We start from the raw sequence: 12,471 nt of genomic DNA on the forward strand, positions 1-12,471 counted from the left end.
ACGCACAATTTGAGAACCGTTGTATTAGAACAAGTAGCCAGCTTGGAAGGAGCTTATGGTGGACCTAGTGCCATCAGCAAAGGTTGGTGCAGCACTGCACCACAAAAATATGAATTGGGCTGCGATTCCCCTGCCAAAATCAAAGGACCCTTTTCACAGGTCACAAAAACTAGCTAGATGTAGGTTGAGGTAGAGGGTACTCTAAATATTTCATGAACTTTAGGAAAAATGACTGTGGCAAACTTTAGCCATAGCATCACTTTACATTGGTGTACATTTTCAAATCTATCTTTGAATGAAAAAGGTCTAGGAATTTACTTTGTTTTTGAAGCCAAATCCTCAAAATTAGGAAAGAGGGGGGCAAAGGGAAAGAGGGAATTAAGGCCAGGTCTAGATAGGGGGGGGAATGTAGGAAATGTTTAAGAAACAGACATTTCCAAGCTCTTGCTTCTTTTAAATGAAGCAAAGATTTTCTGTGGAACAGGTTTGGTAGTGATCCAGTTTACCTGTCTCTTATTGCATTCAGAAGACTTCAAATCAATACTTACCATTAATACCCTAACTGAGAATCAACAATGCCATAATTGGAAGGGAGTATCAGCATTTTGAATTGCAAAAAAATAAGGTGTGTGCCCAGACCGATAACTGATTTATGGGACTGCTGAAAGGAAATCACAAACAAAGGGATTGCATCACCTAGGAAGGACGCACAGAGAGCAAACCTTCCATTGTTTACTTGCAGGGGAAACCCATAGAAATCAATACATCAAACTTATGTGACGGAGAGAAGAATTTGGGTTATACTTGGACTCATGCCCACTGTTCTAACCTGAAAAATTTGGCAACATTTTGGTTGTGCAACTCTGGGTATCATGGGGATGGCTTATTTGCACTCAGGAAGTTTTGCATCAAATTGCCTTAAATCTAAACACTTTAACAGAAAGATGGGAGTTTCGCAATCATTTGTGCAGAATATTTTGTTGCTCAACTACAATACAAAACTGCATATTGTATGAAGAAGCAATCTAAACAGTGATTTAGGTTCTAAAACATCCTTTATTTTTCTTCCATAGACTGATACAAAATTAACTCCCCATTAGCCTACCTCCCCATCTGCAATTTAATGATTTTTCAAATACAGTAATGAACTGAACATTAAAAAAAAAAGTCTGGCTAAACAGTGTTTGGATCTGAGTTTCCTCCAAAATTATGGACGCGTATATATCCAAATGTTCAAACAACAATTAAAAATAAAATTAAAGCCCCCAAGTACCACTCAAATATTCTACATCAAGGCATAATTTACAACTTGTAAGGCAACTTGGTCAACATTTTCAAACTTGGTTGCTTCCCGGAGATGCTAAGAATCCAAACTCCAGTTGAAGTCAACAGGAGGTGCTGGTGATCAGCCCTTCTGAAACTCAGGCCCCATCCTCTATATTTTATTTAAGTATGCACCTAAATAAGTGACCTGCTTTTCAGAATGTGATTAAAAACTCCCAGGGAAATTACCAGAAGCTGCAGGTTCTCGGAACCCCTGAAAAACAAGCCGCTTAAGTGCTTAACTTTCAGCACCCAAGTCTGACCATTTTGGCCATAAAGCATAAATGCATTAAAGGCCACATCAAGCCCTGTGTTGCAGATATCCCAGCCAGACCCTTCCTTCGTCAGGGCATTGTCATGGGCACGTCTGACAAGCCCGTTGGCAATTTACATGAATATGTTTAAAAAAACAACAAAACCAGGCGATGAGATGTTCAGGGTTTCATTGAAACATCGCCAAATCCTTCCTCTCCAGAGAGACGCCTTGACACGAAGAAGCCTCCCTCCAAATGGGTGGGAGCTGCCAGCTCAGCCTGGGGTCACTCACACGAAAGGAAAGTCAGGGCTGGTTCATTTCAAATTAAGCTTCCATGGTCCATGGTGCCCTAGAGGTTCTTAATTCCCGAGTGGAGCTTCCTCCTCTGGGCTGGGCTCGCCCTGCAATCTCTCTGCCGTGTCTCCCCGGGCCTCCAAGGAATTCTCGGAACTGGTGGTGGTGGCCTCTGGATCACTCTCTGCGGCTGCTGCTGGAGCCGGCTCCTTGCCGGCCCCGCTAGCCGAGGAGGGGCTCTTAGTGAAGCAGAGTTTGAAGACCACCAGCACGGCCCCGACCAGGATCACCACCGTCACCACAGCCATGGCGACCAAGATGAAGACATACGTGGGGGAGGACGAGGACTGTACCTCCCCAGCTGTGCTTGGCTGAGAGCTGGAGGGGGAGGAAGGCGCACCCCAGCTGCTGCTGGGGACAGTCCTCCCCGCAGACAGGGTCGGGTCGGGTGCCGCTGTGGCCGAGCCCCCGATGTACCCGGGGCGCACACAGGATTTCTTGTCGGCCCCTAGGAGGAAGCCCCGGGCGCACACGCAGAGGAAAGCGCCCTGGGCGCTGGTGCAGTCTCTGGGCTCCATGCAGGCTCCAGTGCTGGGGCTCTGGTACCCGGAGGGGCAAGGGCACAGCTGCTCCCCAGCGCCCGTCCAGTTGTAGCCGCCCTGCCCCAGCTCGCAGAGCAGCCGCACGTCTCCCCGGGGCCCGGGGCAGGCCACCACGAGCTCAGTGCCCGGGGGGCTGAAGTCCAGGGCGGCGCTGTGCAGCTGGTAAGGGAGCGAATAGAGGAGGCTGCGGGCGCCCTGGGGCCGCGGAGCTGGACAGGTGCCGTTGTACTGGTACTTACACACATAGCCTTGGGTGGTGGTGTCCCTGCAGGCCAGCTCCTTCCAACCCCAGGGTTCCAGGTCCTGGCGCCCCGCAGTGACCTGCAGCCCCGCGCACCGCCGGGTGATGCACGACCTGCTCGGCTCTTTCACCCACTTGTCCAGCTCCTTGGGCTCTCCCTGGGGCGCCTGCTGGGGGCCCGCCAGCCATGAGAAGCCCCGCAGCGGCCAATCCATCTGGGTGCATTGCTGCACTCCCCTGACCAGCCAGAGCCAGAACATCCAGGAGCCGGGCTCGGCTGCCACCACTCTCAGCAGGGCGAGGATGGCCCGCACCTCTGCCTCCCCGCTGGCCGTGCTCAGCGCTCCCCCGCGCACAGCGCAGGCCTTCTGGGCTCTGCTGAAGGGCACTTGGGCAAGGTGGACACTGTAGCAGGCGCCAGAGCCTTCGCACCAAGTGTGGTTGCGCCGGGGCTGCTCCGCACCGCACAGCACAGAGCTGGCATGCAGAAGGACGCACAGGGGAATCGCTCCTCGCATCTTCTCTTCCCTCTGTGAAGTGGGGGAGGACTGGATTCTTTTGGCACTCCCAGACCAAGCTGGAACCCTCTGTTCCCTCAAACTGGAACCAAGCTCAACTATTTCTCCTTTCAGCTCCCAAGAATGTCTCCGAGCCCATCGCCCTCCCTCAAAGGAAATGTGTCAGGAGTGAGGTTTGACCTTAACATCCTTGTTTTGTTGAAGTACAAATGACAAATAGTTTCCCCCCACCCCCTAGTATGGAAACATTAGATTAAACCGAGTTGAAGATTAAGCAAAAAAACAAACCCAAATCCTTTCCTTGCCTCCATACCCTAGTAAGTGAATGGAGCCAGGCATGGGGGGTGGGAGGGAGAGACTATAGCCCCATTGTCATCTTTCAGGTACTCCATCCCCAGTTGTGGGTGCTTATCACTGCTGAATATCGGGTCTGTATTATGTAGTTTCTCTCACACAATTCTGCCCTGTCTCTCAGGCTGCCTCTCAGGATATAAAATCAGTTTAGTTAAACTAGTGCAACTGTTAATTCCATCTAGGTAGATTGGTGCATAACCCTAATTAACGCCCCACATTCAAACCAGTTTAACTCTTCTTAAATTTGTTTAGCTGTTGTCAGTAAATTACTGAATGAAGCTAAACTGATTTAAAGCAAGCATTAAAATGGTTTAAATGTGTCTGCATTAGGGGTTTGCATTGGTTTTAACTAGTTTGATTTCCAACATCTGCAGTAATATTCAGGCACTGTTCTGTTCTCTTCATGTTCTTATACCACACCCATCATTGAGGTATCTGAGCATCTTCCGTTGATGCATTAGACAATGTGACTAGCAAGGGGTTCCTTCTCCATTCCTCTCCCTGGAGGAGAAACTAGCTTGTGTAGCTTTGTTTTCTTGTGTGTGATTTATTATGAGCTTCTAATGTTTGAATGCTAGGGAAAGGAACTGCATTTTGCACTTGGAACAAAAAGTGATGAAGTTTGTGGTAATTCTTAGTTTCTGTGGAAGTGAGTTTCAAAGTCTTGGATCAGTCCCCAAGAAGGTTCTGTCTCCTGCCCAAACAACCATAAAAAAAAGTAGACCTTGCATTAGTTTCTTTGCAGTGTAAACTCTTTGAAGTAGAGACAAATGAGGATTATGAATTGAATCCAAATGAAAACAATGGCCCCTGGGTCCACCTGTTGCAAGGTCAGGGTCTAGATTGAGACCAAACTCATTTTCACTTGTGACTACAAGGCAGAATTTGAACTCTGATGCCTAAAGATAAAAGGCAACCGTTCTAACTCCCTGCAACATGAAACTTGGAAGGAAAACGTATGTTAATAATATAGTCTAAATCTTTAATCAGATTTAAATTTCTTCTAATAGGAAGCTTTCCCAGTGAACAGAGTGTTTTAAAAATGAATTAGGGCTAAATTGAATCACATTAATAATTCTGGGCCATATTGTACCACAGATTTTGAAGCAGAGCTTTGAATTCATTTAGCTTGCACTTTGTTATTGTTGATCTTTCACCAAAGTAAAGTTAGTTCAACTATTGTCATTGCCAAGGTTATTACAATTATTTCACTAAAAGATATTAAAGTATTTAGGTGAAAATAATTTCATGTTGTAACTGGGTATATGAGACTTGTCATTAAGATACAATAGCAATGTATTTGATAAAAAGCAGCATGATGTATCAAGTAGATACTTTTGTTAAGAGGCTCAAATGTGGGAAAGGGCACTGACCCTTCAATAGAAGTGCTAATGGACTAGTTTGTCACAGCTGTTACTCAGCCCCACAGGAGAGTAAGACCCTCTTTATACTTGTGCTCAGCTGTTCAGATAGTGATTCAGGGTGTGGGGAGGCGAGCAAGGGTGGTGAGTGAGAGGGCAGAGAGCGGCATGCCCCGGAAGGAGTCCTGGCTCCAATTTCCCAGCTTGCAGCCCACTGTAGCTGGTTGGATGCACAGCAGGGAGGAAATTGCTTTATGACAAAGGATGAAGTAACTTATTCTTCCCTCAGAACAAGTGGGAAAGGGAGGAACTATGACACTGAGTCAGAATTTGTTCCTTGGACTATTCGTGAGGCAGTGCAACTGTGCACAATCTAGTCCTATGTGAGTAAGAACTACTTGTGTGAGCAAAGATTTCAGGCCTGGACGGTAATGTGCTACATGTCCTTCCATATCCTATTAGTCACTCACTGCAATGTGGTCTGTGCTCAAGGTTAACCAAAAATTAAACAATACATTCCTTTTGCCTTTTACTGTTAATTGATTATGTATGAAGGCTATCCATCTATACTATGCCCTGTCACCAAAAAAGTGTTTTGTTTTATTTGTTATATTAGAAACATCAGGTCCCCACTTCTAACTCTCTGCTGGAGCGCCTTGGCAAAAGGCTGAGAAATGTGGATCCTGATGGCATACAAGGTTGCAAACTTTTCTGCTTCAAATGGAATTTATTTAGTTTGTAAGAGGTGCTGGACTGATGGCTCTGGGTGGATACTAGCAGCCATTATTAGGCACAGAACAAATAAAGCAACAGCAGCAAAAGAATTCCTTACTCCACCAATAGACCTCAAACTTGTTCTGAAGAATCTATCTTTAGGGATGAGAAGGCAATTCAGTCTCCATGCCCATTCACTCCTTGGCTTCTCTTCTGAAACTGCCAGTGAGGGCAGTGATTGGAACCAGTTGTGATTGCTTAGCCACTAGGAAATTGACAGGTCCTACCAATTTATTTCACATAGTAGGCCATCAGCTTTAAATTTCCTAATAACTTAGGCTGGATGTGAACCAATAGTTCAGAGATGACAATCTAATCATAACCAGTGACCTGAGCCATCCACTCCCTCATGAAAAAACAAAAATGTGAACTCACTGGGTGACAGAACACTTAAGACTTAAACCAGCACAGTTTCAAAGAGAATAATAATTTGCCCACCTCCACCCCATCTGCTATTTTCAACTATGCCTGCACCCAGTTAGGTGAATTTAGCAGCGGGGAGTCCCACAAAACTGAATCAGGGTAGAAATGAGCATATTTTAAAATAACAAATAGCTCTAATTAAGCCCTCCATTTTTGGAGTGCTTTTGCTTTGCCATTTATAATTAATTAAATAAATAAATAAATAAAAAAGAACTCTCTCACTAAGCAAGTTTTTCCATGTTCTCATCGCTATTTTTCCAAAGTATTACTTTCTTTGTAATCTACAATTACAACACTCAGTTACTTTTACATAAGCACTGTTATCAGTCTACATGAAAGGCCCTTAAAACATCTGGTTTATGAAGAAGACAATAGTAGATGTTATGCAGCAGTCAAGTTGCATAATATCAAATATGGCCAGTCTAATCATTGGTCAAAACCTTAAAAATTACTTTAGTTGTGATCGTGATTTTTTGTGTTATAGCTTGACTCTTTATGGTAGCATTCTTCAGTCTTCCACATACACAATTTGATCTTTTGAGAAAAAAATGTGGCAAAATCAGTTTTCTTTTATTAATAGCATGGGACATTTTCTCCACTATATAGCCACAGTGTCTATCCATTTTGGGTAAGACATAATGGAAAATCGAATGAGGTATTAATAGAATCCTTTTTTAGTAAGGATTCCATCTTGCATTTTTATAGGTGAGCTAGAATTATTTTCATGTGATTGACCAAGAAATTGATCAGCTGTGTGCATGCACATATTTCACAATCAAAAGGATTTAAGGAATACATTTTCACTAGAGGTAGACTGAAAGAGGGATTGTAGGCTGCTGGCATGCCTCTCCCAGCCTAGGAAGGGCTTGCAGATTAGTCACAAGCCATAACCAAGTCTCTTTCAAGGCCTTCCTTCAGGACGTGGTTTATTAATTCAAACACAAAAGAAAACTAGTCCCCTGACGAACCCAGGTTGCAAGGTCCCAGAGACCTTTCCCTTTGTGACTCTCTCTGCTTCAGGACCTGGCACAGGAGCCAACCTCCCTCCTGCAGCTCTCCTCTGACATCACCTGACCCTTTCCCAGCTGGGGCTGATAAAGGAACAGTGCAGGCTGGCAACAGGCCCTAAAAGGGGCAGGCCTCCCTGTTGCAGGGATACACTAAATTAATCTTACTAAAAGCTATATTTTGTTTTCCAGATGCATTAGGAGAGATGCAGGAATCAGCCTACTCAGGCAGGAGACAAGACAGATGATTACTTAGAATGCCACTGAATGGTAGACAGATAGACTAGCTAAGATGCCCAGTGGCATCCATTACCCCCAAGGTGATATGGGAAAGTGGTGTGGGGGGCATGGTGGGCAAGTTCTTCTTTAGCAGATATTGTTTATTTTTGGACCAGCAAGAAAAGAATTCTGCTGAGTTCAGTACTCCCAATTTCCCCACCTCTCCCCATTCCCTGCACAAGAACCTCTACTCAGCCCTGAAGCTCTGCTACCACTTACTCCCCCAGCCATAGTGCCTTGGAAAACCAAGCCAGAATTTATCCCTAAAGTCCCACCACTCTGTCAGAGCTAAGGGCTAAGTAAGAATTTAGCCCTAAATTACCCAACACTAACAGGCACTCTGCATAAGTGAGAATCACCACCATAATTCCTGAAAAAATGTCTCTGACAGGTGATCTATTGGGGTATGACATCATAGCTTCAGCAATCAGTGCTGCACAATACTTACATCATTTTTGAAACACTGCTTTAGTAAAATAACAAGCCCCACCCACATTTCACATATGAAATCATATATGAGCTTGGAAGAATACCCACTGATTATATGGTCCATAAGTGGCCTACAGGTGTATACTTCTTCAAGAAAATGCTTAGGGTGAAATACTGACCCCACTGAAGTAAATGAGACCAAGATTTCATCCTTAACCTCACTGAATTCTTACAATGAAAATAAAAGAATGAAAGATTCCACTTAGAATTTATATTCCATGTTGCAATTTTGTTATTTTACAGAAAACAGGAGAGGAAAGGAAAATGAGAATTTCTGTTCTATCGTAACAACTTGCACAATCACAAACATTTAATTATTCACTTTCAAAAAGGACTACAGTGATAGCAATACTGACTTACAAGGTTATGAAGTGATAACCCAGTAGAGGTCATGCAAGTTCCTATCTACCATAATAACTATTTCCAGTGGCACTGTCTCATAGTTTCTGGATTTCTCCCCCTGAAATAAAGCATATTTCACAGTAATTATTGAATCGATTTGTATCATATAAATTTTAGCTAATCATTTGGTGAAAGGTGGGACAAATGAAATGAAGTGATGGGGGGGGGAGGGGACAGAATCTTCAATGTAAATTTTACATATTTATTGTAACTCAAAACCTATACTATGTCTGCTATGCCTGTGTATTTGTCATGCTCCCTTTTAATAATTACATAAGAAAATAATTTGTATTGTAAACAATTCTGTTTACCTTTCATAAAAAGTTAGCAATGTAGGCTCCAATCCTGCAGTAAGCTCCAGGAAGGAGGGCCCCCAGCATATGCACATTTAGTACACTAAATCACTAGAAAACAATGTACCAGTGTCTCAGTACTTTTTCCATAATAGTCTATCTATAATCAAAAAGTTAAAAAGCCAGTATTTGTGAAAGTTTGGATGATCATATAACTCTTATGATCTACTAACTGAAAACTCTCGAAATCTGATACATTACAATGCATGGTCTATTTTCTAGCCTGGATCTTCATGCAAAAACTCTCTCTGATGCCAATGAAGATTTTGCACAAAGACTGGAGGGAGAGAATAGACATACGATATTTTCTATAAACTGAAAATAATAACTGGGAAAAACTGCAAACGTATTTTATCATGTTAGTAGTATGATTTGTTATCTTTTCCCTATCTAGTCTCCTCCCTCTGTAGTAGGGGGTGTCAAACACCCAGTCTGTTGGCCAGATCTGGTCCACTTGATGTATTTTTGTGGCCCCACATGATGTATTCAGATTCTGCAGAATCTAAGCTTTCATTTAAAAATATATCAATTTTTAGCTCTTGTGGTAGCAAAGAAAACATTCCAAATGTCAGCTGAGTATATCCATTTTGGTGGTGTCTTCCTAAGTCTGTAGACAGCCTGAAACAATGATTCGGAGGTGTGAACTCCTCTGTACATTAATTGAATTGGAATATTAATGCTAAAACCTAATGATGACACTGATCATTTTCGTGACAGAATGGGAAAAGGGGCTGAGAGTGAAGCACAAAGTGGGTGGGAGTTGCTACATAGAAGGAAATACAGAGCCAAAAAGGAAGAGAGACACAAGACAGGGAAGAGAAAGGAGGATGGAGAATGAATAGAAACAAAAGGCAGAAATAGTGGTCATTCTAAACCGAGTGGTGCCGAATCAGGTACTGAATAAATAATTATAATAAACAAAAGTTTAGGCCCAGATCCACAAAGGCACTAAAGTGCTTAAATCCCCGTTTCAGGTTCACTTCAAACTACAAACTCCCCACTTGGCTGCCACCTAACACTGCAAGTGCCTAAACTCATTCAGTGCCTAAATTTTCATGGTGTAAGTTCCCTAGGTACCTATGTCTTTGCCTCTGGGCATACACACTGCTGCCTGTGAACATAACTACTGGATCAGGCCCCATTCATTATCCATCCAGAATAAGCAGTAGGGGTTCTGGCAGTACCAGTGCCCAAGGTATAAGAACGCCCATATTGGGTCAGACCTAAGGACCATCTAGCCCAGTATCTTGTCTTCCAACAGTGGCCAATGCCAGGTGCCCCAGTGGAAATGAACAGAACAGGTAATCATCAAGTGATCCCTCCCTTATTGCCTATTCCCAGCTTCTGGCAAACAGAGGCTAGGGACACCATCCCTGCTTTTAGCTTTTAGCCCAGTAGTTGGAGCACTCACCTGGGGTGTTGATGACCCAGGTTCAATTTCCCCTCTGCCAGCAGGAGAGAAAGGCTTTGAATAGGGGTCTCCCACGTCTCTCAGTAGAGTGCTCTCATCACTGAGCTATTGGATGGTTTCTTGTTAAAACTGTTCCATTTTGGATAAATAATGAAATAGTCATTGGAACCAGGACATTGGACCCCGCTCTCCCATGGGTGTGCCTATCCACCAAGCTATAGAGTCATTCTTCCTCTTTCTCTCTGGCCCAATGACTATTTCGTTATTTATCTGAAGTGGAACAGCTTCAAAGAGAGAGATTGAGGAAGCCCTACATTAGAATATCCCAAGTGGTTAGAGTACTCTCCTGAGAGGTGGGAGGCCCCTATTCAGAGCCTTTCTCCCTCTCAGGCAGAGAGGGGAATTGAACCTGAGTCTCCCACATCCAAGGCAAGTATGCTAATCCCTGGACTAAAAGTTGTAAAGTAGGTAGCATCTGCTTCTCTTTGCTGTTTTGTGTGGAGTGAGGCAGGTGCCTCACTCATTCTCACAAGAAAGGATTTAGCCACATAAGCTGTCTGACTCCAGGAGAGTGGTTAGTCTATTGAGCCGTACAACACCTATGTCCCTTTGTGGATCTGTGCCTATATAAAGGTCATATGCTATCTTTGAACAAACCTCCCATTGACATCAGTGGCAGCTTTGCTGTGGACTGAGGGTAATATATGCAATCCTCATTTTACACCATGCCCCACAGGCCATAATTAAAAATAGAATCCCTTCTCTTTACAAATGTGTTTGACACTCCTACTCTATCTCACTCCTTTTTGTGTCCATAGGGATATTATTGGGAATCCTCACTAGTCATACATATTAAAGGCCTGGAAAAATGTTATTTGCAACTCTAAATGTCCTTACATACTAGGGAAAGTGGTCAAACTACTTAGAGAGAGAGAGAGAGAGAGAGAGAGAAAGCAAGATTGACACCTACATGTCTACATCTTTCAAGAAGTGTTTTTAAGCTTGTACTGGTTTTTGAGCTAAATAAACAAACTGTGTTTAAGAAATTATTGAATTTTCATTCCAAGTAAAATTAATCTTTGTTAACGCCTTTAAAAAAAAATAGCATAACAAAGTCTCCTGGGACCCCCAGGTCATTTGTGAAGAGGCAGAGTTTCCAAAGGAAACAAGATAGAATAGCAGGAAATCTAGTTGTAAATAGGTGATTTCACTTCCTGGCATTTTGCCCAGATTGACCCTTCCACTGAATGTCTTGAACCATTCAGTTAAGAGGGGGTGAAGTATGCAGAATTGGAAGAATAAGCCCAACAGAAAGCAGCTGGGAGATGGGGAGGCAGCAGGTGCTGGTCTACAGAAGCAGTTAATTCAGAAAGGGGAAAAAAAATAGAAGGAAGGGTGGTCTGACCTTAGTGAAATACTTTCTGTCTTGGAGGATCTGGGAGACGTACAGTGCTTTTGCAGAAACATCAACTGCCATTCTTTGTGTAAGACTGGCCAGTTCAAAATAGAGTTTGTTTCATTCTACAAACATTATAAACACCCCCTTGTTGAAGCAATTTCTTCTCTTATTTTAAATATTCCTCATCTTTCGTATGGAAGAGGCAGAGGTAGGAATGTAAAATTATTTGTGCATTACAAAATGGGGGAGGAGGGAAATTAAAAGATTCTGGTACTGTACATGGGTATTTTGCTTTCTCTTTGAATGTGGTAATATGCACATGTTCTCTTTTGGCAATAGCATCCATATTCTACATAGTAAAAACAACAACAACCACAAACAAACCGGTGCTCTGCACCTGTATTTTAAAACTGGGTGCATGAGTATTCTAATAGTATATACCGAATCCACAAAGATATTTAGACTTCTAACTTCTGTTGATTTCTGTGGAAGTCAGTAACCTAAATAACTTCATGGACTTGGGCTTTGGACACCAAGAACTCAAGGAAATTACTATCATCTTTTGGAGGGAGTGCACATTAAAAGCAGAAATAGGTTCAAGCAACAAAATTAGCATCTAGATTCCAAACACTGTAAAGTTTGAGATTATTCAAAAGTGGGTTTGGGGGTCTGGTCCATGTCTAGTTAAAATGGAGAAACTTAGGGTTATTTTTAAATGAAAGGATTTCCAACTGTGCTGGAGATGGCTTAGTGATCTAAGGAACAGGTATGTAATGCCTGTGTTTCTGACAGCTTGACCTTCAAATCCCAGCAGCACTGACTCAGACTTTCATCTTTCTAAGGCAAATAAATTGAGTTTCATGGATTTGAGCATATGGGGGTTGGGCTTTTGGACAAAATCAAGTTCTGTCAACACAAAGCAGACCATATTTTTAATTTTAACAGAGTATTAACCTAGCTTCTATTTTGCAAATTCATCTTAGAA

At 43.0% G+C, this 12,471-nt stretch overlaps 1 protein-coding gene and 1 long non-coding RNA gene across 3 annotated transcripts in view; both read right to left on the minus strand.

The window, feature by feature from the left end:
• LOC128835813 (uncharacterized) overlaps positions 1 to 12,471 on the minus strand; it is a 188,750-nt gene that overhangs the window by 64,751 nt on the left and 111,528 nt on the right. The window lies entirely within an intron of this gene.
• CLEC14A (C-type lectin domain containing 14A) lies at positions 1,037 to 11,093 on the minus strand. Its single transcript, XM_054025540.1, has one exon. The coding sequence runs from the start codon at positions 3,232 to 3,234 to the stop codon at positions 1,939 to 1,941; it is 1,296 nt and encodes a 431-aa protein (XP_053881515.1). The 5' UTR covers positions 3,235 to 11,093; the 3' UTR covers positions 1,037 to 1,938.

Source organism: Malaclemys terrapin, chromosome 4 (assembly GCF_027887155.1).
Source record: "Malaclemys terrapin pileata isolate rMalTer1 chromosome 4, rMalTer1.hap1, whole genome shotgun sequence".
Classification (NCBI taxonomy): Eukaryota; Metazoa; Chordata; order Testudines; family Emydidae; genus Malaclemys; species Malaclemys terrapin.

Bases quoted from the DNA above. Each gene is read 5' to 3' on its own strand.
- CLEC14A (XM_054025540.1), bottom strand. From the start codon at position 3,234: ATGCGAGGAGCGATTCCCCTGTGCGTCCTTCTGCATGCCAGCTCTGTG.